Raw genomic sequence first — 25,995 nt, forward strand, 5'->3', positions numbered from 1 at the left:
AAGGTCGTCCGGCAGGCCGGGTTCGTTCTACTTTTTACCGTCTTAAGTCACCTGCACACGAGCGCGCGCGCGCGCGCCTTCAAGGCTCTCCGTTTTTGCACACCGTTTTCTCTCGCAGTCTTTAATAGCAATAATGATGTACGCTTGTTACAACAGCAAGTGGTTTAATGGTTGTACGTACCTTTGAACTCTCTTTCGCTCGATAATAATTATGAATTAGGACACCTCACATGGAAGCACGGGCTAACTCGACAGTGTTCGGCATCATCACTAGATATTCTCTTCTCCTTATCATCTGGCATAAGGGTCAAGTACCAGTGCATACCGTAGGATAGAAATATGAATTGAAATTACGATTGAAATTCTAAAACCCCTTTTCGCTGTGCCGTGGAATGTCTGTTAGCTAGCCTGTGTTTGGGTTTGATCGCTGCTTTGTGACGATCGATACGATCGAGTGCTTTTTTCGAACCCAGTTCTGGTCCTTTTTGGAGTTTCCATTGGGCAGTAGTGTAATGGAGAGACAAAATATATATCAAACCTGCATCCCGAGAACAATAACTAGTTGGATACATGATTAGGAATAGGAATTAGTGCCACAAAAACATACTTACACACACACTGGACCCGACACTACTCACCGTTTTGACCGACACTCACAAATACACACATTTGCTAGCAAAAAATATATTTCTCTACATTGGTGTTCCCTCAAAGCACATCCAATCGAACAGCAAGAAATGTATGTTACTGCTTTACGATGTCAATTCCCGAACAAAAATCATTCAGCAAATGGCCGGCCAAACGTCGATCACACAGGGCCACAGAAGAGTAACGTGAAGAACGGAAAGGGCGTTGTGGTTGAAGTGAAATTGGTTGGATTTAAAAATGAAGATGGAATAAACATCAGAAGGCATGCAAAGTACTACATATGCTCTGCGTAAAAGTTTCACATGATTGTTGCAATACTGGCGCTCTAGATGGCAGTCCGAAAATGGTCTCGTAACCATAGATATGCGAAGGTATTTTGATTATTTGCCTGTGCAGCATAAAACAAATCATGGCCGGTAAACAACAGTCGGACGCGCGCTGGGATGGGAGGAGGGGATGTAAATGTCATCGTGAGCAAACACACCCAACATACCGAAACATCAACAAACGCAAACAAGGGCGCCAAAATGGCTACAGCTACGGAAAAGCAGGGTAAAATCCGTGATACACTGCAATTTGCAATGGATCGAAGGTGAGATAATCGTTGCTTTATTCGTTTGCAGAAATAGACGTCATCGTCGAGATGATGGAGATCTACATCAACTCCATCCTGTACAAGCGCAAACTCTACCCCGAGGCAATATTTCGCATCCGCAAGGCGTACAACATCCCGGTGTACATTTCCATCTACAGCGCGCTGAACGACTACATCGCGCAAACGTTAAAAGCTGTCCGGGAAATGTTACGAAACCGCAAGGTGCGACGGCTGGAAGTGATCCTCTTCGAGGAGGAAGACAATCCCCTGGAAAGCTACGTGTTCAACCTAGACTACCAGCGGCTGGCGAGGGAGAGCGATGAAAACATGAGCGCGTTTGAGGAGGAGCTCCGACAGTCGTTGCTGGCGCTGGATGCTCGTATGAAGAATTTAAAGCGCTTGCCGGAGAGTGCGGACGTTAAGTTCAAAATTTTGCTGCACACAACGGAATCGGCGTACGTGAGGATCGGTAACGATCCCCGCCTGCAGAGCTTCCCCTTCGTGAAGGAGGTGGCGGTGCAGGAGGCGGATGAAAAGTCCAGAATCGAGCTGTTGCCGGTGTTGCAGACGTCCTGCGTTGGGGTAAACGTGTTTGTTGAAGAGTATGGTAGGATGTGATACGCGTACGTGTTGAACTGAATTGTAACGTGTATGGTGTGGTCAATTACTGTAATAAATCAAGCACTTTTTTAAATTCGTTGTGTATGTTTGGGAATAAAAGTATCTTGAATTAAACGCGTGGGATGGAATTATAATTGTTTAAAAAATTAAATTCAAAACAGCACGGCAATTTGTTTTTTCGTGTTTTAAGCCCATGCAGCAAAAGTCGAAACGATCGTCAAGTTTACCTTTCTCAGTATATCTTGGTAGACATTAGTTTTCGTTCAAAAACCAAGGTGTATGTGCATGATATGCACCAACACTCTGCAAAAAGTTTGTCGATTATAATGCGAATACATTCTTAATGCTCGCACAGTATTGAATTCGATCGGGTTTGCAAACAAAATCAAATTTCTTACACGTTTATTTTATTTTCTCCAACAAAAATCGAAAGTTTCGTTGGGTGCTTTTGATTTGGCCACTGACAGCTGTCACCGCGTCGAGCTTGGCTAGCTGGGTCAATCGCCATCGCTCGCAACATCAGACGCACACAGACGGGAAGCGAGCAGCGGGATTTGGTACAACAAATTTACACTCGCCCGAGATCGGACCGTGCTACCGCGGAAAGCTACCGTCGATGTGAGTTTTTATTGTGGCAGTAAATAAAACCTTCGCTTGGTTATGTTTTTACGGCTATGACGAGGTATGTGATTGTGAATGTGAATGGAGAAAAAAAAGGAAGCAAGCATGCGTGTGAGAAAATGTCGAGTGTTTAGCAGCAAACCATCTCAAATGCAGCCCAAATATGCTGCCGTAACACGCGTGTGATGTGAGGTCTGAGTCCATAAAACACCCCTGGGTTTGTGTGTTTGGGTTGGCATTGTTTGAATTAGGTGTTGTGTGTGAGTGCATCGGCAAACAGCAATTCGCACCTAACAACGCAATAGAAATTATTGGATTGTGTGTGGTTGTTGTTTTTTTTTCTTCTTTCGCTTTGCCACTGGTGTTCTAAATTCGTGCCCACAGCTGACATCAACAAGAGACGCGCTTTGGAGCTGTAGCCCAAGGTCATTCGGCAGGCAGGTTTCCGGGAAACGGGTCGCTGTGCTGCGCACCGCAATTGCCATCCGGAACAATCAATTTGCCCGAGGGCGCTAGAGGGCGGCCATTTTCCCCGGACAGTTGCTCTCACCGGCCTGCGTGCTTTTGCGTGTGCTGCTGTGCTTGTGTGCGTGCGTGTGGAGCGTGTTCGCCGTGCGTTTGAGCGCAGGGTTGTGTGTTATATTGCTCGAGCATTTATTTGCTACCCAAAACCGTCCACTAGGAGTGCATTCGCCGGCAAATGGCGAGACAGTGGCGCACGCACAACAAATCATCGCGGCTGAACGCGATGTAAGCGCGTAGATATAGGTGTGTGTTTCGGGGTTTGCGCGTGCTGTGTTGCCGTAGTGTGCTAGCTGTCAGTGCGTGTGTACGTCGCTGTGTGAGTGTGTGTGTGTGTGTACGATGCGAACGGCAACATAGCAAGCGCCGCCGTGCTGCGGTAGCCGTTCTTTTGTATGCTTTTCTTCAGTCGCGGCCAGCACCGCACAGTCGCATGCGGTCTCTCTGGTACGGCAACATCACACAACAACAACAACAACAACAACAACAATAGCCACACAAACACTACTAGAGCAAGCGTGCTGTGCGTGTGAGGGCTTTTCTAATGGTGTGAAGGCGTTCGGGAGCGTTGTGTGCATGTGTCAGTAGCCAGCAAGGATTAACGCCGTATGAAGCAAGGTGGTGGTGCAAAAGGATTTAGTTTTTTTTTCCGCATCAGGCAAATCCCGGTATCTGTGTATGTTTGTGTGTGAGTGTGTGTGTGTGTGTGTGTGGGTGGATGCACACTACGCTGCATGAAAATAAATCCGCCGGTTGGCGTCATCCACTCACAGCGCGTAACGGGGTGTTTGTATGTGTGTGTGTGTGTGTGTGTGTGTGTGTGTGTGTGTGTGTGTGTGTGTGTGTGTGTGTGTGTGTGTGTGTGTAGGTCGAACCCGTGGCCTGCATTTGCAAAAGCTGGTGTGGTGTAAAAGTAATGTGTTGTTAGTTGCTTTCTTTCTTCCTTTCTCCGCATGCTGTTAACAACACATTGCCGCCCTGCATCTGTGAAACCGGTGTGGTCGTTTTTGTGTGTGTGTGGCGAGTGAAAGTATGCTGTAGGTGTAACTTGATGTTGTTTTTTTCTGTTAAGTTTTTCTTCGAATATAGCAGGAAAGGTGAAAGGCGGCTCTAGTTAGTGTGGTGATAGTGGTGGTGTTTTTTTTTTGGCATCGATAAAGAGAACCATCGCAGTACAACCCTGAAGGGCCAAGGCCAAGAGCCAAGGGAAACGGAGAAGGAAGAAGCAAAAGGCTCTACTACAAAAGCGTAGTAGGCCAGCAGTGAACGACCAGAGGGAGGTGTTTTGTTTTTATTCTTCTTCTTCTTGTTGCTGTGCTCAGTGTGTGATTGAAGAACGCGGTTTAGTGGTGAATCTTCCATCAAGTCCGTTGTGCAAACGGGGACCACCCCCTTGTTGAATGTCTTATGGCGGCGTCAGGAGGCAACATGGAAACGGACGAGCTTTCCGATACGATGAACGATTTTCTTCCACTGCTGCCGGAAAACATCAAACAGGAGCTGTTTGATGCAACCGAAAAGGGCAACCTGTGTGACAGTGTGGAAAATAAGGTAAGTTTGTACTTGCTTTGCCTCTGCAGCTTGCGGTATTTGCGGGGTGGTTGATGATTAAATTCTCGATAAATATTAATTTTCTGTACGTACTCAGAAATGCATTTTCCGAATGGCGCCTGAATGCACATCAAACAGAAATGTAAATCGAAACGGGAGTTCCGAGTACTTGCAAACCACCTCGATTGCTCGAAATGTACGGAAAAGGAGTGAGAAGATGAATAATTGCAACTTCATTCATTCGTGTTCCATACGGTTCAATAGTTATGATTTGGTTATGGTTGCATTTATGTTGTTGCCGCCTCATATTCCATTAGAATATGGAAGTGTTTGTATAATTTAACAAGAAACCATCTTACTAGCTCCCTACTATAATCGATCCAGCGTTATATGCCAAGCTATCCAAATTTATGTGATTTATTGTAATGGCAAGCTGGTGCTGCTGACGATTGTTATAGCAAAACGTTAATCTAATTGCTTTGCGTCCAATGGATATGCGGCAAATGTACTCTGAACACGTTACAAACTCATTTCCCTCAGTTTGATGAATCAACAGAACAGAGTTTGAATAATCAAAAAGCGCTCCAAAAGCATTGTTCACAAATTACTGTTGGATAAAATTGTATAGTTAAATATCGTTTGTATACAAAATTCGTTCTTTTGTCCCTTTTGTTTCATTAAGGGAGAAACGTGAGCCTTTTCGGGGAAATTAAATTACCAAATGTGAATGACATTTCTCCTTCGCGTACAAAAAAAAAACTCGAGCTTTTCGAAATGGAAATGACACTGTAACAAAACAAAATAATGATAATTTAATCCCTTGTCCCGCTCTTGATATTACTCTTTTTTCCACGAACCGCTGGTGCTCGCTTTAACAGTTTCTGGATTTATGGAGCAAAATTGTACTTTTGCCGTTTAACGCAAGCAAATTAAATGGCAGAACTGCGAGGAGCAAGTGGCAATAATGCAGTTTTTTGTTTGTTTTGTAATTGATTGGATTAGAAATATAATATGCAATAATTTCTTTACACGAAATTTCCAATCATTTTACATTATTTTTCATATTTATTCAGCTTTCCTGCAGCATCTATTTTCTATAGTAGTAAAAATTAACTGAACTATAAGTTTAACATGTTGAAAGTCGTAAGGCTGCCCGTGGTTTATGTTTTGTTTTGGATTCAAGCGCCATTTTGCTAGGGAAGCGTTGTACTCTTCTAGTGGAGGCGCCCAGCCTTGGATTGGCAGTGAACAACAATATCGTCCGGAGAGGAGTGGCTAGTGGTCTCTGACACAATAGCGAATACAAATAACCGGAATGGTTTTTTGACTTCATTTCATACCTATCTTGTATTTTTCGATTTGATAAAGTGTTACTAAGAAAAGGGGTACACTTAAATTTTAGAAAGGATATTCAAAACCTTTTTGTGGATTAATATTCTTTATAAAATAATATGTAAAATTGTGCTAGGATTGTATTTATGTATCTATTTAAGGTTTTTCTCTTTGGAAATCATTCACTAAATCCATCCAGTGTTGTTTATTCCTCCGTCATGTTGCTTGTTGATGTGATGTGGAGGCGAAAACAAGCAGGCCATGTTCCTAACACACTCACGCGCCCCTTCGTCGCGCATCAAGCATACAGTGTTCGTGTGAAGAACAAATTCGATCAGAAAGAAGAGAAGAGAAACCAAGTGAGAAATACAAACACTCTCGCGAAGCATCCATTCCGTCTAGCGTAGCGATGGGGAGGATTGTCTGCTCTCGTGCGGGGAAAACGGTTTTTCTAAGATTTTTATATTCACTGCCAGCGTGTTTAACCTTGCTCGCCCGCTTCGGGGAACGACCGTCTCCCAGCACCGGTCTGTCTCGCAAGCACCCCCCCCCCCCCCCCACACGATGTTTGTATGCGGGGTGGAGGAAGCAATGGTTCGAAACCCCAAAGGTTCGCTTTCGCCCAGACAACACCGTGTCACGCTGGAAGATAATTTACAACCATCTGCGTGGAGAGTGTGAAGGGAAGCAGAGTGTGTGGGTGGAAGGTACCGCAGTGGTGTGCGGGGGATTGTGAGGATAAAGGGAGCGAAAGGAATAGTAAAAGTACGCGATGCCGGACTGTGCGCGCACATGCTGACATTGTCATCGTCAGCTGATCGGCCGCGCAACAACCTTGAAACCCTCCGGCGTGCCCCCACCATCTCATCAGCACCGCGTGCATAAGGTGTGGGGAGTGTGTGTGTGTGTGTGTTTGTTATGCGGTGGTGTGGGTTTAAATTACTCGCAGATTGCATTAGAATGCGTGGTATTACGCAGAGCAATGTTTATGTGTAATTTATTATCAATTTCAAATGAAATACATGATTTTTGTTAACGATTTCAAAGGGTCGTTAAATTCGGATGGACATGGGCGCATGCAAAATATTCATCACAAAATATTAATTAAACAACTTGGTTGCAATGTGAAACATTTCGCATCGGGGAAAATTAAAGAATGTGCAACGTGCAGAGCCTATATGCCGTCGTGTCCAAAATGTGTGTCCTGTTTTGCTGTTGCCTGTGTGTATGACACCCCGATATACCAATACCAGCGGCTTTGTGGAATGGCGCGAAAATGTGTAAAAAATCCAGAAAACTCCAACCGTCCCTTTTGCCCTGTTCGCAATATTGCTATTGTTTGAGGGTAAATAATATTGTTTCATCCCCTCTGCTCTAGCAACAATGCGGTAAGCAGCTTTAGCACGGGAAAGTGTGGCCTAGCGAAATGCACCTTTCTGCGTCCCTTTCTCCGTTGCATCTCCTGGTGCAGCTTTGCGGTCGAACGCCGTTTGCGGCTGCGTTGCTGGTGTGGGATTCGTTGGGGCGTAAAGTATTTGATGTCGAGGAATATAGGAATTTGGGGGAAAGGATTTAACAAAGTATTTGGAAGCTATAAGACCGCACTCTCGCTGTTTGCGGTACGGTTTAAACCGGGTTCATTTATGTTTTTTGTTTGTCTAATAGGAAGCTGCTAAAAGCATTAGCAAGTGGATTAAATTTTTCAAATTAATGTGTATTCTGTGTATGTTGATGAAATAATAGAGAAACAAATCTTCCATTTGGATTTATTGTAACTTATTAAAAAAAACCTGTACTGTTTAGATCAAATTGTATTCAATGCTGCTGTACATTCATTTAAAATAAATAAATCAAATAAATTAATAAATTAATAAATAAATGAAATCAAATAAATCAACAAAAGCAATACGGCCCTTTTGGACCGTACAATCGCTCCTAAATAAATAAAAATCACTAACATATTGATTGACGCCTGTATTATCTATCAGAATATATGAAGAAGAAGGTTCTAACTCAATACAAACAATTATCATATTATTCAGAGCTCTTCAGAATTCTAGAATATTCACAACAAGTAGATGTCGATTCATTAGTTTTAATTCAAACACGGTTAATTAGCGCATATTGATTGGTGTTCCCTGTCAAGTGGAAAATTTAACACCACTGTTGATGATGCTAAGTCCCACCTCCAACACAGGTTGTTTATTCCGTTCTGTTTTTTGTTGCTTTTTAGTTTGTCTCTATTTATTTGTTTATTTTATGAGCGTCAAAAAGCAGTCAAACAGATGAACAAAAGAACAAGCGAGAAACATTTGACGAGTTGCATGCATTTGGTAGAGTAAAGAACCCTGTTTTGTATGATTTGGTTCGATGCAACTTCTTCCTGTCTCGTGGTGGTCGCAGCTTCCACTCAGCCATGCCCCCGCCAAGTTTGAATAAATAAACGTTTAAAATGTACATTAGAAATTCTGCTTCTACTCGTTTGCATGTTGATGCAAAATAATAGGGTTAGGGGAAATATGTTTAGCGGTGTCCAGCGATGCATAAACTAGGTAGCATAGAATTAGCTGTTTAATCAGTGTATTAGTGGAACGGGTTTGGCGAAATTTATACTGATGACAGCACAAATTCGCATCACAATTTAAATTTGAAAAAAAAAAGCTCCAAACAAGCTGACGTCGAGCGTTGGAAACAGTCCGATAACCTGGTGCTGGGAATGGTATGGTGCTGCTGCTGCTGCTTTCTATGTAATTTCTAGCCATTCCGACGGACAGGCCATTTAAATGAATATTTTCACCAAAGCTTAACGAGCGCTCGCGAGATGCTGCATGACGGTGGTGGCCGTTGGATCGTCAGACCCACCCGGGGTTGTAAAATGCAAAAAGCTAGAAATGAAGGTGAAAAAACGCGCCACTCCACATAAACGACCAATTCATATGCAGCATCACGAAACGATCGTTCAACGTACCAACAGCGCGGCAGTTTTAACCCGGCATCCATAAAGGTTATTGAATGATAGGACGTTATTTTTTAACGATATTATCGTCATATCTTCTTCGAATACTCTCACAGACAGACCGCACACGCACACACACACATCTACACTAGGCACTTTTGTCGAGGGTCGAGATCTCGCGCTTTGGCCGCGCTCTTCTCCTTTGCTCGCGGGTGGGTGGGTAGCACGAAAGAGTGTTGGAGAAATGTGGTGGATCCTTTCTCCGGGTCCTGTTGTCTGTCTCATCGTCATCATTTCGGTGACCGGGGCAAGGCATATTATTATAATTTCCGATTGCCCAATTTCCCCGATATGTATTCGAGGAGCGCAATTTCCGCAAACAGATGATCGGAACGAGGACGGAATGTGATTTCGCAAGGGCGAGAGAAACAGCAGATGTTGTGGCTGAATTGGGCCGAAGGATTATATAAGCTGGATGAAACTTTGATTGCGGAACAGCACAGACACAGCCCTGTATTGTGTGGTTTTTGTGTATTTTTACGTGTTGGCAGTATTTGGCATAAATTAACGCAAATTCGACATGAGTAAGGAAGGATATATTGCAACAAGGAGTTATTTATGTTTAATCAAAAAAGCAATATTCATGAACTCCCTCCGAAAACACAAAACCACAAAAACAGTAGTTGTGCAAAAATAAATGTGCGATTTTATAATGAATCAAAATGAACACAAAAATGCAAACGAGAATAGCTCGGAAAGTTCTCCTCTTCGATTTACTTTTTCCGTGTTTATTAAGCAAACACCACATTTCGGGTGAAAATCCTTTCCGAATGGCAGATTTGTTTGAATCATCCGCTGGTTTACGCTTGCGTTTGTGTGTGTGTGTGTGTGTGTGTGTGTGTGTGTGTGTGTGTGTGTGTGTGTGTGTGTGTGTGTGTGTGTGTGTGTGTGTGTTGTGTGTGTGTGTGTGTTGTGTGTGTGTGTGTGTGTGTGTGGTGTGTGTGTGTGTGTGTGTGTGTGTGTGTGTGTGTGTGTGTGTGTGTGTGTGTGTGTGTGTGTGTGTGTGTGTGTGTGTGTGTGTGGTGTGTGTGTGTGTGTGTGTGGTGTGTGTGTGTGTGTGTGTGTGTGTGTGTGTGTGTGTGTGTGTGTGTGTGTGTGTGTGTGTGTGTGTGTGTTGTGTGTGTGTGTGTGTGTGTGTGTGTGTGTGTGTGTGTGTGTGTGTGTGTGTGTGTGTAATTCGACGGTGTGTTTGTGGCCCGCCGTTCTTCTTCTTCTTCTTTGCGGACGGTGGCGGTCCATTTCATTCCTGCAACATGAAACGATAACATTCGAAATTAAAATATACCGCTGCAGACGTAATATCGTTAGCATAACAAAACAACACCAGCGCACGCGCTCGCTCGCTCGCTCGGTTCGCGAACCGACCGTTCTCCTTGTCCCGCGTGTGTACGTGTGTGTGCGTGCCGGTTCCCGGAGTGCCAAAAAAGGGACGTTCCTGGTTTGTGTTCCTATTTTTGCAAACTGCAAAGCTTTGGATGGGCAGTTTGCGGAGGAGAAAGAGGAAAGCAGATGAGAGGGTTGGGGCTTGTGTGTGTTGGGGGCCTGGGGTAGTATGGATGTGTTGGTAAATTGGTTTCATAAAGCGAGAATTATGCTTTCCGCATGAATAAATTACCAAAATGTGATCAATCGGGGGTTCCGTGTGCACAAGCAGCGCGCGAAATTGCCATTTGCGAAAGCTTTTCGGCTTGCAACGATTGTAACGGCACAAATAGTAGTTGTGAGCACGCTTTGCGTATCATTTGATTGTGTTATAATTTATTTTTGGAAAATAAAAATAATAACGCTAGACAGTAAATGAGTTATGGGGCTATTGAATCAGGAAATTTGGGTATTTGGTGAAGGTATGCTACCTGACTATCATTTCTCAATGCGAAAACTAATGATCGAGGTCGTTAAAACCGGTCCTAAATGCAGATTAGGATAGCATTTAGACCGGTTTCATGGGAAATGTTTTTACATCCATTGTTTCTTTCGAGCAATCAAAGGACCGTCCGTTTTGACCAATGCAAAGGATGTTAATTCAACAAGTAAATGTTAATTAAATAATTAATTTATCATACAGGTTGTGCAATATCAATGAAATCGACTCCATAAATCAATAAGCTTATTTAAAGATACCAAAAATATCAACTTTATCAAATGTTTTTAAAATTATCGATGAAAACCCGAAGGTTTATTAGATTAAAAAGCCAACTTATACCAAGCCCGGACGGTATCGATTCCCATTTGAAACATTTCCTCTAATGAAGGACTGTCCAATGGCGTGCTTCGAATCAGTTTAGAACGCTTGTACAGGCCATCGTAACGGTGGAGGTCCAAGAAACTAGCAAAAAGAATAGAAAATAATGACCTATAAAAGTGAATGGCATTTTGAGGAATTTCATGACGCGTGTGTGACGCCCCGAAATGATGCCATCAAACATTCCTTCGACAGCAGCAGCAGCAGTCGTCACATTCGAATGTGATTACACTATGCAGATGATCACGCCAGGGTGCTAATCGTTAAAATAAACACGCCTGCGATTGCGATTTACTGCTTCAATGCAAACATTACCATTGCAAAGAGTATTCGAAGGATGTCGATGTTTCCGAAGCATTAAATGTATGTTTATCTGAATGGTGTGTGTTTGCCTTCCAATTTAACAACCGGCCCCGGTGCATATCCGGTAGCTTTTTTAGTGTGTGTGAGTGACAGTGTTCTGCATGAGGTTCGCTTTTTCTCTTCGTCGTTGTCACAGTAATCCTTTTTTCTACGTTATTACAGTTTCCACTTACCGCTTTTGCCAGTTACTGAGTGATCGGTCGTTACCTGTGCCGGTGTAACAGCTGCTTGCTTTTCCCACAGCACCTAATGCCATCAGCATCATTAAGTTTGCAGTAACAGCAACAACAGCAACAACAGTTATGTTTGCACTGGTGTGCAGTGTCGTTAGAACAAACAAAGAGCGACCAGCGGTGGAAACGAGCAGAGTGTGTGGAGGAGGAGGCGCAAGAAAATTCGCATCATGATAACCGATTAATAATGGATCATTGATGGTAGCAGTGGGAGGAGGGAGTAGTAGCGCTCAGCACACAATCATAATGCTCTCTCGCCAATGTCGTCTTCCATGCGCTCTGTGTGGTGTGTGCAAGCATTTATGGAGACATTTTTATGCCATTTTATACTACATTACACACCCACCACCAGCAGCCAGCCGCCTACAAGGCCGCTGGTGGAAGGCAAAGATATGGACACCGACATTATTTGCTCGTTTTTTGGTAAATGTCTTCGGTCGGTAGTGATTGTAAAGTAGTTTTTGGACGTTCGCTTCGTCGCTAATGTGAGCTTCACAGAAAGATTAATACACATTTTGATGGAGTTTCGTTTTGAACCCGCAAAAAAAGAAAATGAAATTAAGCTTTCGTTTTTACCCTTTCTCGCAAAAGGCTGTTTTTGCCAATTTCAACCAACGGTACAGCTTTCTGATCGAATTTAATTTTAGTTTCTACCCCTCCCCAAAAAAAAACGAAGCTCCCTGTGACCGATCCACGGCAGAGCTTCTGGGGGTAGATTAATGGATGGCATTGAACGGCAAATCAATCATTGTCAGTGTAGAAGCTATGCAAAAATACTTCGGCCCGGAAGGACGACGGTGGTCAAGGGCAGGGAGGGCGGTGCTGATGATAGGGGAGCGAAGAGGGGTGGGGGGGGGGGGTTGTTGGTTTGCGTGGGATGCACGATGCGAAATTGCGCTCCATCATTCTATCAATCATGCTGCTGCAGCAAGCACACCAACTAATGCTGATAGATCGCCGGCCTGCACAGCAACAACAGTAGCAGCAGCAGCAGCTGATCGTTATATGGATGTGCCATCTTTGTTATGATGCGAAATTATGAAAAAAAGGTTTATAGTATTATACATTCTTTTGATTTGTGTTTGGATTGAATTTATTGCTCTTTTTTTTTAGGAAAGTTGTTTCGACGCATAGTGATCGATATAAATTCTTCTTACCCGCTTATTGCACTACATTCCGTCTAACAAATCTCTAGTATCTGTTAGTGCAATAACTATCAAGCGCCAGTTGGATATCCTTCCGTGATAAATCAGCTTTATTTCCTTCCAAAGCCCACTGAAAATTTTCCTTTTTTTTTAACGCCAAGCCAACACTACATTGCGAAGGGAGCTACCCCGCACGCACCATAGTGAGAGCAGTTCGCAAAAAGAACTTTTTGGACGATAATAGAGATTTGATTGTGCGAAGTCAGAAAACCGTAAAGAAAAGTTGTGCTCGCAGAAATTCACAATGCTGGGGGGGTGGAGGCTTGTGATAAGAAAATGTTATCTTTTCGACTCCGGAAGCAGTTCGTTTTATTTCCTGCTGGCGTTGCTGTGATAGGTTTTTTGTCGGTTAGCTTGATTTGAAAGCAGATCCGGTTTATTCATTCTTAAAGTTTCATATCATGGCACCAAAGTTTTATCTTTTTTTTTCTTTCATTCGAGGTCAAACTACTGTGGTGTTTGGTTTCCAAGCATTCCATAGAATAGATTTATCTGCCCAAACTTCTCTTGGCGTCCTTAAGCATTCAAACGCGTTTGAACTATTCCGAAATCAGTGGTTTCCACAGCGTGAAGAAGGTCCTCGCACCAGTCCATTGGTAGGCATCTCTTGGGAGTTTAAGTGCAGCTGAAATAGCGAGCCCTCACCCTCGGCTCGGCGTCTTTGCATTCGATTTTCGTTTAGAATTATTCTTCAGGGCCCGGCCCCCCCGAGTGTAACAAGAGTGTTTAGGCTTTGCGCGTAAGCTGACACGACGTCGCTCGGTTCTCTTGCCCGGTCGGTTGCTCCAAACTTGAGTTTTTCAAGTGATCGCTTCAAGTGACGCCGTTGGCGACTCAAGAGTGAACACACTTGAGGATGATGATGGCAGTCGCTCCATGCACTCACACTCGCACGACCACCGGATAGGAGCGCTGGATTTTTGTGTTTCAACCATTCATTGCACAGTAGAGAGCAGTGTACGGTACGGTGTGTGTGTTCTCTGGCGGTTTTCATTACTTTCTGTCTTTCTGAGGGAGGGTAACGAAGTTATCGTAACGTTTTATCATCATTCTTCGTTCAAGTGATTTAATGCATGGGGTAATTTTATTTTACCCGTCATTAAGCGTGATCCACAGCGTTGCTTACGGTCTTTAAATCGTATGCTTTGCAGCTTAATGATCACAGTTTAATGCAATATTAAAGACAAACTTTTAATAGCCGGGATGGTAACTATTGGAATTTTGCCAACAGTTTTTTTTACCACCCTTTCAACAGTAGTAGATGCTTTACTATCCAATGCCAGTGTTTCAAATAGTGGTGGGAGCTCGGAATCGGACCTACCCGATTCCGATTCTGTGTTCGGAATCGGACCTACCCGATTCCAATTCCGTGTTCGGAATCAATTCCGGAGCCGATTCCGATGCTAGAATCGATTCCAATTCCGGAGTTGGTTTTGGAGCCGATTCCGGAGTCGACTCCGGAATTGATTCCAGGATCGGCTCCGGAATCAGAACTTGACTCCAGAAATGGAATGGTTTGAATTGAAATAAGAAGTGTGGGAAGCGAAATAAGTCCGCGAATCTCCATGTGAATAAGTCATTTACAAGTAAATTTTGATTCTTTGTTGCTATCAACACATAGCATCATTGGACCCAAACGCCTATTCCTATGAAGATGCCCAAACCGACTCCGTTTCGAAGCCAATTCTGATTTTGGAGTCAATTCCGATGTCGGAACCGATTTTGATTCCGGAGCCAATTCCGGAACCGATTCCGATTCCGGAGCTGATTCTGAATCCAGAGCTAATTCCGATTCCGGACCCAATTCCTGATCCAATTCCGATTCCGAAGCCGATTCTGGAACTAATTCCGGAGCCGATTCCGGAACCAATTTCGGAGCCGATTCCGGAGTTGGTTCCGGAGCCGATTCCGGAACCAATTTCGGAGCCGATTCCGGAGTTGGTTCCGGAGCCGATTCCGAAATTGGTTCCGGAATCGAATCTGGAAACTGATTCCGAACCTACTATCCGGAATCGATTCCAGAAAATTTCGGAGCTAGCCGGAATCGATTCCGACGAAATCTTCATTTTCCCCATCACTAGTTTCAAAGCTATGCTCCGGAAAAGAGTCCGTGTTTTTTTTTTATGGGAAGTGGAGAGCTGTATAAAATATTGCACCCGGTGGCAGGCAGAGTCGTTTCGCGCAGCAAACACACATCAGAAGTTTTCCCAAAAGCCCCCGAGAGGTGGACGAAAACAGTACCCCATTCATCGTCGGTAATAAGGTTTGTTGCCATAATTTTAATGGGTTTCCGAGACCGAAGCCTCCTGTGGGGGGCTAGCATGCGTTCTGGTTCGATTGGAAGACCGCGACTCCCCACACTTTCAAACGAAACGAATTTGAACGGCGGCGAAGGTGATGATGGCAGGAGGACGACGACGGACGGACGTGTACGGTCCAGCGGAGCTCGAGAGACAACGCGGAACTGGTTAATTAAATTTATGTTTTAACTGCTGCCTTCGCATCCGGTCTTGTGTGTGTGTTTAAGTGTCTGTGCGGATATTTCCCGACCAAATTTGCTCCTATCTGAAAAAGTAAATTATTTGCTAGGAAGCACAGTGTTTATACACCATTAATTAATGTTTAGATTGCGTTGAAAATAATCATTTTCCTCTCTCTTTCTCTCTCTTCCTCTATCTCACTTATGCGATTTCAGGTAAGATCCTCCATAACGTGTGGCAGCGAAACTGACAGCGAACGACGAAACAGCAACGAATCGATCGCTTAAAAAAGTGTCAATTTATCGTAAGTAATAAATCCGTTGCTTGTTGAGGAGGTAAAATTTACATCTGCTCGAACGACACACCGCGGAACACCTGCTGCTGCTGCTGCCCTACGAACGCAACCTCTCATCATAAAATCATCATAAAAATATCCCATATTGGAAGAATGCTGCACCACCACCGAACCGAACTCTCACATTTTTCACGTTCAATCAACTTCACCTTTGACGAAGATATTTCGTCTCAGATACGCTAAAAATACGCTCATCGCGGGTCAAAGTCATTAAAACGCACGACACAAGACAAGGCAAAGGAAAAATAAAGGAAGAAACTTTGCGCAAGCGGCCGCCGCCCCACCACCCCACCAAAACCGCCACTACCACCAAAAGCGAGAGATTGCGTTTTTGACGAATCGTTTTCTTTTCATATTGGATTTTTTTTTTTGCTCCTCCAATATTGCCTCGGAAAAGAGGAGAATGACCGTGTCTAATGGGTTGTTTTGTTGTTATTGGTGCGAGGTTTTTATATAATTTTTACGACCCTTTTATAACTGCATGGACTGGACGCACTGGAATTATTGCGCCTTGTTGTTTAAATGGTTTTTAGCGAATCCCTCGGTCGGTGTGAGATCTTGCCCAAAGGAGGGAGGATAAGGAGCGTTTTTGGTGTGACTTGATAGGGTCATTTAGGGGACATTTGCCGAGAGGTATACTTGTTCATGTGCTCATTTATAGTATTTTGTAGCGTAGCTCACTGTAATTTATAATCAAATTAACAGTTCAGCTTGGGTAGCTTTCATTAAACGTTCAATTGTCTCGTTCGATAGTCATCTATTTGTGATGCACTTCAGCGTACCCAGTCTCAGCCAACGGTTTATCAACACCGCTCAACCATGTCTTGCCCCCGAGACTGCAAAAAAAAAAGATGGGGAGAGGGGGAAAACGTACTTTTTCGCAGAAGCAGGAAAAACTTGGCAACGTTGTCAAAAGTGCGGTCGATTGCTTGCTTGCTTGCTGTGCGTTTTATTGGCGGCCTCTTGTGAGATGAGCGTTTCTCACAATAACTGTCGACTGCAAGAAGAGGGGTTGGGGTTGAAGAAGCGCTCACTGTCGATCACAAAGCGTCAATTTTGGCTTTAGAATGACAGAAAGTGGGACGTCGTCCGTCGGTTGGTTTGTAGCTGGTGGTGAAACGTTAAACAAAAGCTGAACGGTTCGATTTCCCATACGACACTCTATCTATGTGTTTGTGTAAGAAAGGGAGAAGTTTTCTTCTGTTATTTATGTTATTCTGCTCGTTCGTTTCGATCGCAAAAGCAACGTTGCCACGTTTCGGTAGCATGTGTCCGCCTACCACGATTCGAGCGCCGCTGCTGCGCTGGAGAGGGCGGTGGAATTTCTTGCCGATGTTTTTCCCTTTGTTTTGTTGCCCCTTTCACAACAGTTGGTATCAGAGACCGCATGCGATGGAAAATGAAATTCCTCTGCTACCATTATTTGTGCAAACAAGTATGTAGTCGCCATGTGGGCTGATTGCAATCATGTTGTGTGCTGGAAAGATTGATAAAATGTAACGTATTATTAGAGAAGAAATGTTATTTAATTCCTGTCCCCATCGTAGCAAACTGTTGGGCAAAATTGAAATACTAAGTCACCTTTTTTGTGTCTCCCTCCATTCTCTCTTCACTCTGTTGCTGGTCATTGCACTGTGCGTTAGTAAAACCGCGCAAAGAAATACAGTGTGAAAGAAAATATGTGAAACGAAAATCTCACCAAACTTTCCTACAGCGCGCGGCTCTCTGGTGGAGGAGGAGAGGTGGCGATTGGGGCGAGCAAGAAGTGACGCTCCTTTCCCTTCTCACAACACATCCCCCGGGCAGGCGGCAATCAGTTGGTGTGCGCGTAATTAACTGTGGCCCCGCAGAGCGCGCGCGGTATGCTCTGTGCTCCATACAATTTGCTGAATAATGGGAAAAACGACCGTTACCGCGTACCCAAACTGGGCAGCAGCTAGCGCAACGCTAAACCAAGCAGCAGGTAGGCAGGCAGGTAGGGAGGGATATGGAGAGGGCGAGGAGCAGAACCGAATAAAAAAACGCACCAAGTTCGAACGTTGCTCAACCAACGTTTCTGCTGCAGTGTAGGTAGTAGTAGTAGTAGGGTATTGGTGCTGAGTCAGCGAACCATCATAGCTCCCCTCCACAAGCACCCCGAGGGAAGGCATCCCCCCCACTAAATCCCCCCAGGCAGAGGTGCAGTGCAAAAAATACAGCAAAAAATACAGCAAAAATTTAGAAAAAGAAGAATCACAATCCATGAAATTCCCCCTCCGGAAGGAAGGTAAGGAACGGAAGCGTGGTGGACTGTCGAACCGTTTTCCCTCCCGTTGGTCGTGCTTCGTCAGCGTATCGTCGTCTCGCATCGGTTGCAGCGGGGCAGGGCAGGGCACACTTTACGTTCCGGGAACGTGAATCCGATATGAAAAAGAAGCTTAACGAATTCATTTCCGTGCTGAACCCCTGCGGCGCACAGTAGAGTGTGTCTGTGTGTGTGTGTGTGTGTGCGCGCTTGAGTTTGTGTGGCTTGATCCCCTAGCCCCGAGGGTGGGCTTCTGGTCGTGTTGCGCCCTGTTGCCACGTTTTTTGTTTGGCTTCGAAAGGCTGTGCTTTTTCTGTGTACCACCGTTCGCGTGGTGTGGAGCTTTTTTAAGTGTTTTTGTGCTTTCCTTTCATTCTCTCTCTATATAGCTCTCTCTCTCTCTCTCTCTCTGTCTATCTGTGGGTGTCGTTTTTTTTACTCAAATTGTTTGGCATACTTTTGAAAAGGGGCATCACGCAAAGAGAATGGAATGTTTCCGATGCCCAACGGCGGAACCAATGCACGGCTGCTGCTCTCCTCAAACTTGGCAACGTGTCGCGCGTTTGTCGACTCAGTTCGGTTCTTTTTGTGTAGTTGTTGTTCTTCATTGCTTCATTGTTCGGAAAGGGGGAATTCGTATCATAATGGCGTGTGAATGGCGGCTCAGAGGACGGTGTGCTGTGATGTGAACGTGACTGAAACGATTTTCGAAGCTTATGGCGAGCAACACGATCGCTCTAAGGATCAGCGAAGAAAGAGGAGATGTTGTAGTTGGTGACTTGGGGGAGATTCCTGCTTAAGGTCGGACAGATTCAATGCTTTTTTTTAATGTAAGAGAATCTCTGTACGATGGTGTACCGAACAATTGGCAAGATCCTTTATCGAATTAACTTTCACATTAAATGTGAAAGTGTGAGACATTAGACGCCAACATTAAAATTTTTGCGCGCACACACACATACACACTTAAACAAGCTGCTATCAAATTTTACAACCTTAGCACCCTATAATTTTACTTCAGCTCATTTCCTGGTGCAGCTGCCCGTTCGCGCCCTGCGGCGATGATTTACAAGTGCCTGGTGCGTTGTAAAACTTGAGCATGCTTTTTTTTCCCCTTCCTCATTATCGCAACGAACGCCGCGGCAGTGTATGTGTGTGTGTGTGCGTTTCCCTTTTGGCTGTGTGACCTTTTTCTCTACGTAAAACATTTTTGTGTGCGACTGCCGGTTTGCGCGTTGCTGCTGCTGCAGGATCGGGCCGCGCACGAGCGCAAAACCGTGGCAGAGAGAGAGAAAGAAAGAGAGAGCAACAGCAGCAGCACCACCACTCAATCATCGCCGTTTCCTTTTTGGTCTTTTATTTCTATCCCTTCGTTGGGGTTGTGTTTCTTTTTAATTTTTGTTAACTATAACACGGTATTGGCTCACGGGTGGTGGTGGTGTCGGCTACATGCTGAACATGCGCGCTTCACTAAACTGCGTAACGTTCGTTGGATTTTCGTACCTCTGCTGTCAGCGAGATACGGACCCGGGGAGGTTTGTTGAAATCATGGCAACGTCGCACGACGTCTTGAGTTACTTGAGGGCCGTTTGTGTTGTGTGCGAGCGCGATTTTTATGTCCGATTTATTTATGGCGTATTATTTTGTGGATCAGGGACGACGATGATGACGCGACAACGAGATGCCGCCAGCAGTGTTACCATTCGTTGTGCTGAAGTCGTTAGAACTTTTTATGTCTTTGCGCGTGGTCGTGTGGGGTGAAGTGTGTGTGCGCTCTATGCGCCAGCATCTTTCTTCCAATTCCATGACTTGGCGGCGCGGTGATGCTGGATTGGCACATTTGCCTTGTGTGTTTATTTGTTCTGCTGCGCGCATGGTTAGCTTTGCGTGCGTGTGCATGCGTGTTCACAACGCCTTCGAAAGATCAGCTTTCCCGTGCGGCGGCGGCGGCGGCGGAGATGTTCTTTTGCTTGCTGTGTGCAAGCATGCGGTGCTGTGTGCGCATGCTGCGCTCGTCTGTGCCCTGTTGCCACGTCGATAATGCGCACGAAAACGCGCGCACCACCCCAGGGAAGTACGAAAACGTGCGACAAAACGGAATGCTTGATGAGAGCGTCGCCTGCGGTTTAAAACGATTCATGTTGCCTTCTTGCCCTCCTGCTGCTGCTGCTGTGGTGGTTTCGCTGGGCTGGGGGAAAGGGTGGAATGTGTATATTTTAGCTCGAGTCACGGGACGGACAGACAGACAGACATGGCAGCTGGCTATCGTTTTCCCGACGCTTTTGTGATGTTCTTTTTATGCGGTTGCGTTTAGCCTGCGCAGCTGGAAGGAAAATTGTGTGTGGTGTGTGGTTGGGTTGCTGCTGATGGGGGCGCTTTAGTATCAGCCGCTAGGCGAGAGGGATGTGTGGTGAGATAAAGATGTTTTTTTTTTTTCGAAAAAAAGGTGATACCAGTTGTGCAAGTGTTTATGCACACTTGTCATGTAAGCTTCCATAGGGCATTGAATAATTTTGATAAGCTTACAAACTTATATCTAAAGCTATTTTTATGGTTTTTAATTTGTATATCTAAGATTAAATATAATATGACAATTATAAAAAAAAACCTGTGGAATCAAACTATATTCAATATTACAATTATGCGACATGATATCAAAAAATCATTCTAAAAATAACAAGTGCCTATTTATGCGAATCTTATTTCTTGAGACGAAATGATTGGAAATGATTGGTCTCATAACGCCATAAACATATAACGATTTAACTTAACCATCGCCTCTGAAGTAGCAACCAGTTTATTATATGGGCAAAATAGCAGGCACTGTGTGCGTCAATTCGCTTTAAATGCGATTGATATATGATTCCCAAGATTTGAAAATCCGTCTCATTAACATTTACAACCCTTACGGCTTCAAGATTAGCGCCCGTATGGCTAGGCGGCCGAACGCTGCTAATTGGATTGTAGCGTCTCGAGGACGTCTGGAGTGTTCGATTAGCATGAATGTGTTTCATTAAACCCCCCCATTCGACCATTTTTCTCGATATTTCCTTCCCCTTCTCTTGATGGTTGCGCAATCTACATTCCACGAATTCTTCTGAAGATGTGCTTTGTATGTATCCGGTTTAAGTCGTGTCCTGCATCTGCGATGAACGAAACGTTCCACGACCATTTCAGCAATCCATTTCCGATTCCATATTCATAAGCCCCGGGCAGATGGCGCTGCTGCCCCGCTTTGGAACGGGTTTAAATTATTCATGCTGCCTTTATTCGATTGATTATCTTTTATACTGCTGAAATGCCTGGTGTCAAATGTTTCCTTTTACATAGAGTCTATCCATTTTACAACGCGCATCGCAAGTACAATTAAACGAGGAAACAAAACAATACATGTTAAATGTGTTCTCTGTTCGTTTACATTTCGCTCGCTAGCTTACTCGTTGTAGAATATTTACGTTTGAGTTTTCAGGTACTTCAAACGAAACTTCTTGGTAAAGAGAGAGAGATGATGCTGTATTTCGGCTGATGCTGCTGCTGCTGGTCCACCTCGACCAAAAGCTGTTAAAAGCAGATTAACAGTGATTGAGTGTAAAAATGCAAATGACACACACACCCTCCCAACGTGTGCTTGTCTGTTCCGTGATTAGCATTAATTTACATGTTTCGCGTTACAGCCACGTGGGGGAGGGAGGGGTTTGTTGGCTGGATCCTTTTTGTGTGATAGTATTGTGTGTGCAAATCTTGTTCACTCTGGTTCTCGGATATTTAATTTACGTTGCAAATTTCAAATTAATGCAAACAGGGCGCAATGTTACTATGTTTTTCGGTGTGACGATATTATTGTTAGAAGGTCGTTTGTAGCTACAACAATGGCATGAATGCGGGTTAGGATCTACTTTATACGATTGCGCGCCGTAACTTAGTGTGCGCCCCCCCGGTACACGCTACACTTTTGTTTATGTTCGGCTACATCGTCTACTTTGGATGGTGTATTTACAGCCTTTGGCCATGTCTCGGCCGCTCGCCTGGAACACTTTTTATGTATGTGGTTATGCTTTCGACGCGTTGTTCATAAAAGCGAATTTATGGATTGCTTGTGGAGAGTTTCATGGAGTTCTCGAATGGCACCACGGAATGCAACCTGTGCGCCGGTCGTCGTCACCACCGTGGGTTTTGCTCAAGGTAGTGAAATTCAATTTCGAGGCCGGTCGAGAATCCTTGAACGTGTCGTGTGTGTGTATGTACGATTGTGTTGCTTTGTGCGGAAACCGACGACGAGGGATTTATGTTGCCGGTTATATTGCCCGCAGCTCGTCCCCGGCGCTCATGTAATGCTAATAGGACGCGATGGGTCCGGACGTTAATGTTTTAAGATACTTATTCCGGTGCTTTTACTGTAGATTTTATTTTACGACGGCGATGCTGTGTAGATTACCATTTTTTATTAGCCGTTGCGTTTAGGTTGCGTACCAAACCGTACGCGTTTGTTCGTAACTAAATGCGTTCGTGGTTGGTTTAGAAAAGTGTTTAGAACTTTCAACATTTCATAACAGAACTGTCGTTTATTTGCAAATCTTTTAGCAACATTAGCCATTTTAAGTATTGCTTTCATTTCCGAGAAATGCTTTAATCTAATCCTTTGGCATCATTTGAAATGAATGATGAAGGAGAGGGATTAAATGGATTGCAAAGAACCGAGCAAAAAAGGGAATTTGGAGGGAATGATTTGTGGTGCGCTACCAGTTGGTTGTTATTTTTCATCAATTCATTCTGTTTCTGCTGCTTGCCCGGCGGGAGGTGGAAAGAAAACAGACGGTTCCGTGTAGCTGTCTGACATAATTTACCGACTTATGCTAGCCGTTCGCTGTGGCTAGCACAGAGAGAAGCGATCATGGCGAATGAAGGGGCTTTAGAGAGAGAGAGGGGGTGCCAATAAAAAGATTTGAAGTGCGGTTGGTTTTATCCTTATACATTACGTTTTCTATGATTTCTAGGATAGATGAACATAATAAATTTATAGTACTTCTTTTTCTATTACACAAAGGTGAAACACTACCAAAATCATTTGCTCCTCCACTCCCGACTATATCCGGTTGTCATAAGGTCTGGTTCAGCTGCAATACATTGCTTAATATTTTATTTATTGAATAATTTAAAGGCTAACTAGTAAAACCTCCTCCCTCCGCATTGTGTCCCGATGGAGGAGCGCGTTCCATCACGGTTCGCCATCACAGCCGCCACCATCGACCGTTGCCAACAACTGGGCCAATTTAAAATGATAGCTTTTGGTGTGCTTGCCCCAATCAGCGGAAGGATGAATTATTTATTTATGGTATACAGAATGAATTATTTATATTCCGTTGGTGAATTTATTTATCCTGGCCAAAGCCAACGCGCGGGAGATTTGAATTGCTACGAGCGTGTTGCGTTCGGTTGCCCCTGGTACTGTGCCTGCATAGCTTTTGGAATGCCAGTTGTGTTTGGGAGCTGAGAGTTGGTTGTTAAAATGAGCAAAAAAAGAGAAATCCTGCTGCATGGAAGTATTTTACTTAAAAAAAAGAAGTGTTTTGCAAGTCTGTTTTTGTCCCAGTTCTAGCCGTGTTTTATCGTGTCATCCCACTAAAGCTCGGAATATTAGGAAAGACTGCTATTTAAACAAGACATTGAAATTCCTCACGTGTCACATGCTGCATAAAATCCATCCTGCCCCAAGGTTAGCGCATGGTAATTCTCTTCACGAGTGCTATGGGACTCTACGAACATAGCATGCTGTGTTATGTCACTAATCTCGGTCGTTAATCGGAAAAGAAAGGGTGAGGGCTTTCCAAAACACACACACACACAGACAGATGCCAAATCTATTTGTTGTCGTGCCTTGACAGCTCGACGGAACGAGATCTGGTCACGGAAAAAACGAGTTTGTTTTGAAGGTTCAGAAGAAGATGGTTGAGGTATTAGTGTGTTTGATTGATGTGTTGTGCAGGTGCCTCTAATCTCAAGCGAACCATCAAGCTCTTTTGCACAGCAAGAGTTTTTGGGGCAGTTGTAATAGGGAAGAAGAAGCATTTTGTTATTTTTTGGTGCTGTGTAGAGATCAAATGTAAGTAAAAAAAGAAGAAACGTCAATATCGCCCTGTTGCCATTGTGTGCTGTGCTCACCGACGCGCTGAAAATGGCAACGCTGCAATGGCGCTCTTAACGCTGCATTTGTATGGCAAAGGGGGAAAAAGCCCTGTTGCCAATGTTCATAGCGATGCTTGAAACACGGCAACGTTGCTATGATACATTTTAGGGAGTGTGTGGGATGCCTCTGTTCAACTCTGGTTGGCACCTCAGTGTAAGGAAGTGAAAGGTACTGGAGGAGCACAAACTCTCAAATCTTGTGCTGTGTGGTCGTTCATAATATCATTCAATTTTACCCCATTTTACCCCCGTCGTGTGAGATTACGAAACGTCAAATAACACTGCGCCAACGTTTGAAAGATGCGCCAACAAGGCCAGGAAGTGCGGGAAGAAGCGCAGGGGGAGATGATGGATGGGAGGGCACCTTCTTCTGTGCTGCCCACGGAATCGCATCCGGTCACGCCGGAAACCTCTGTGCTATGCAGGTGATGCTGCCATGTGTCTGAAACGCACACGCACACTAAAAACCACAAAAAAGGAAAACTTCTCGCTTTCGAGGTTAATGCTTGTCATTTATTATTATGGCTAGGGTTATTTATTTTTATGTCTTGCTTTTTCATTTGCGTTTTCGGCTGCGTTTTTGTCGACTGATGACGTGTGCCGGCTGCGGTCGATTTTCCTTGCGCCACTCGTCTATTCTGTGCCGCCATCACCTTGAAATGACATTAGAAAGGAAAACAAATTGACAGTTCCCATAGGACAGAATGTCACTCTCCCGTGTGGCGTTATTAGGGTGAGATTGACTCCCAGTTGTCGGCCTTCCGGTTTCGAAATGTTACGTTCTTAAAGAATAGTTGATGATCGTTGTTGTCTACAAAGCATTTGGTTTTAAATTTCAACCATTTGAAATGCAAAAATGATTCCTATTCTATTTTGAATTTCCCAGAATGGTTGGTTAAGGATTCGTAGAAACAAACGAATAACGCGTTCGCTCTGTTCCTTTGGTTTTCAATTCAAATGCAGTGACAGTCGGCTGCCATTCCATTTCTGCAATGATTGACAGCTGAAAGTTCTCTAATAAAAGCTCGAGCTATGTTTGTGATGTTCCTGGAACAATGATATCCACACACATAGATATGTAGCTGCCGCTTCCCGGCGATGAATATGTTTAGAGTGGTGTGGTGCAACCAAATCCGGGAATGGGAGGTGGGCGATGAAGATTGTAATGGTAGTAACAAATGTGTAACATGTCGTGCGGACGGACATTTAGCAGAGAAATTCTATCCTATTTCCCTTTTCCCCGAGCCGTTGGTGCTGTAAAGTAGTGCAAATTAGTCTCCCTTTATCTGGCTCGGGGTAGATATGTTACATAGGAAGGGCAGGGCGCGTTCAAAATGGTTACTTCATGAAGCCATACAAAACATTCGGAGGTTGGAAGAGAAGCACAATGGATGGCGGAAATTAAATGCCTTTCTACACCAAGGTTGCCTATACCTACTCATGCTTTTTTTTCGTTTTCTTTTGTGAATGGCAAATTAAGCTTCGCCCTCACAATGGAACGTTATTTTCAATTAATTTCAGTTTTCTTTGGCATGAAACAGTAGAGTGAAAGGTGTGTTAACTTTAATTAAAGGGTCTTTGGTGGATGCTGTGATTTGTTCATGTGATTCTCTCATTCATTGAGAAAGTCTTTTGTACATGCAATGAGTCGCTTTCGGAAAAAAAAGAATTTATCTTTAAAAAAACTGCAAACCCGTGTTCATTACAGTTCAAGGCGAGCGTCAGAATTAGTTTAGAAATTGGT

At 44.2% G+C, this 25,995-nt stretch overlaps 2 protein-coding genes across 2 annotated transcripts in view; both read left to right on the top strand.

Annotated features, from left to right (window-relative positions):
* Position 1: 1 nt before the first annotated feature.
* Positions 2–1,950, top strand: LOC121588440 (DNA polymerase zeta processivity subunit). The gene is made up of 2 exons (XM_041906378.1): positions 2–1,200; positions 1,272–1,950. The coding sequence occupies exons 1-2, from the start codon at positions 1,092–1,094 to the stop codon at positions 1,859–1,861; spliced, it is 699 nt and encodes a 232-aa protein (XP_041762312.1). The 5' UTR covers positions 2–1,091; the 3' UTR covers positions 1,862–1,950.
* A 408-nt stretch (positions 1,951–2,358) lies between these two features.
* Positions 2,359–25,995, top strand: part of LOC121603650 (E3 ubiquitin-protein ligase TRIM33) — a 41,036-nt gene continuing 17,399 nt past the window's right edge. Inside the window, exons 1-2 of the mRNA XM_041932696.1 lie at positions 2,359–2,546; positions 4,080–4,558. Coding sequence (XP_041788630.1) covers positions 4,415–4,558 — 144 coding nt within the window. The 5' untranslated portion in view covers positions 2,359–2,546; positions 4,080–4,414. The remainder of the gene's footprint in view (positions 2,547–4,079; positions 4,559–25,995) is intronic.

Source organism: Anopheles merus, chromosome 2R (assembly GCF_017562075.2).
Source record: "Anopheles merus strain MAF chromosome 2R, AmerM5.1, whole genome shotgun sequence".
NCBI lineage: Eukaryota > Metazoa > Arthropoda > Insecta > Diptera > Culicidae > Anopheles > Anopheles merus.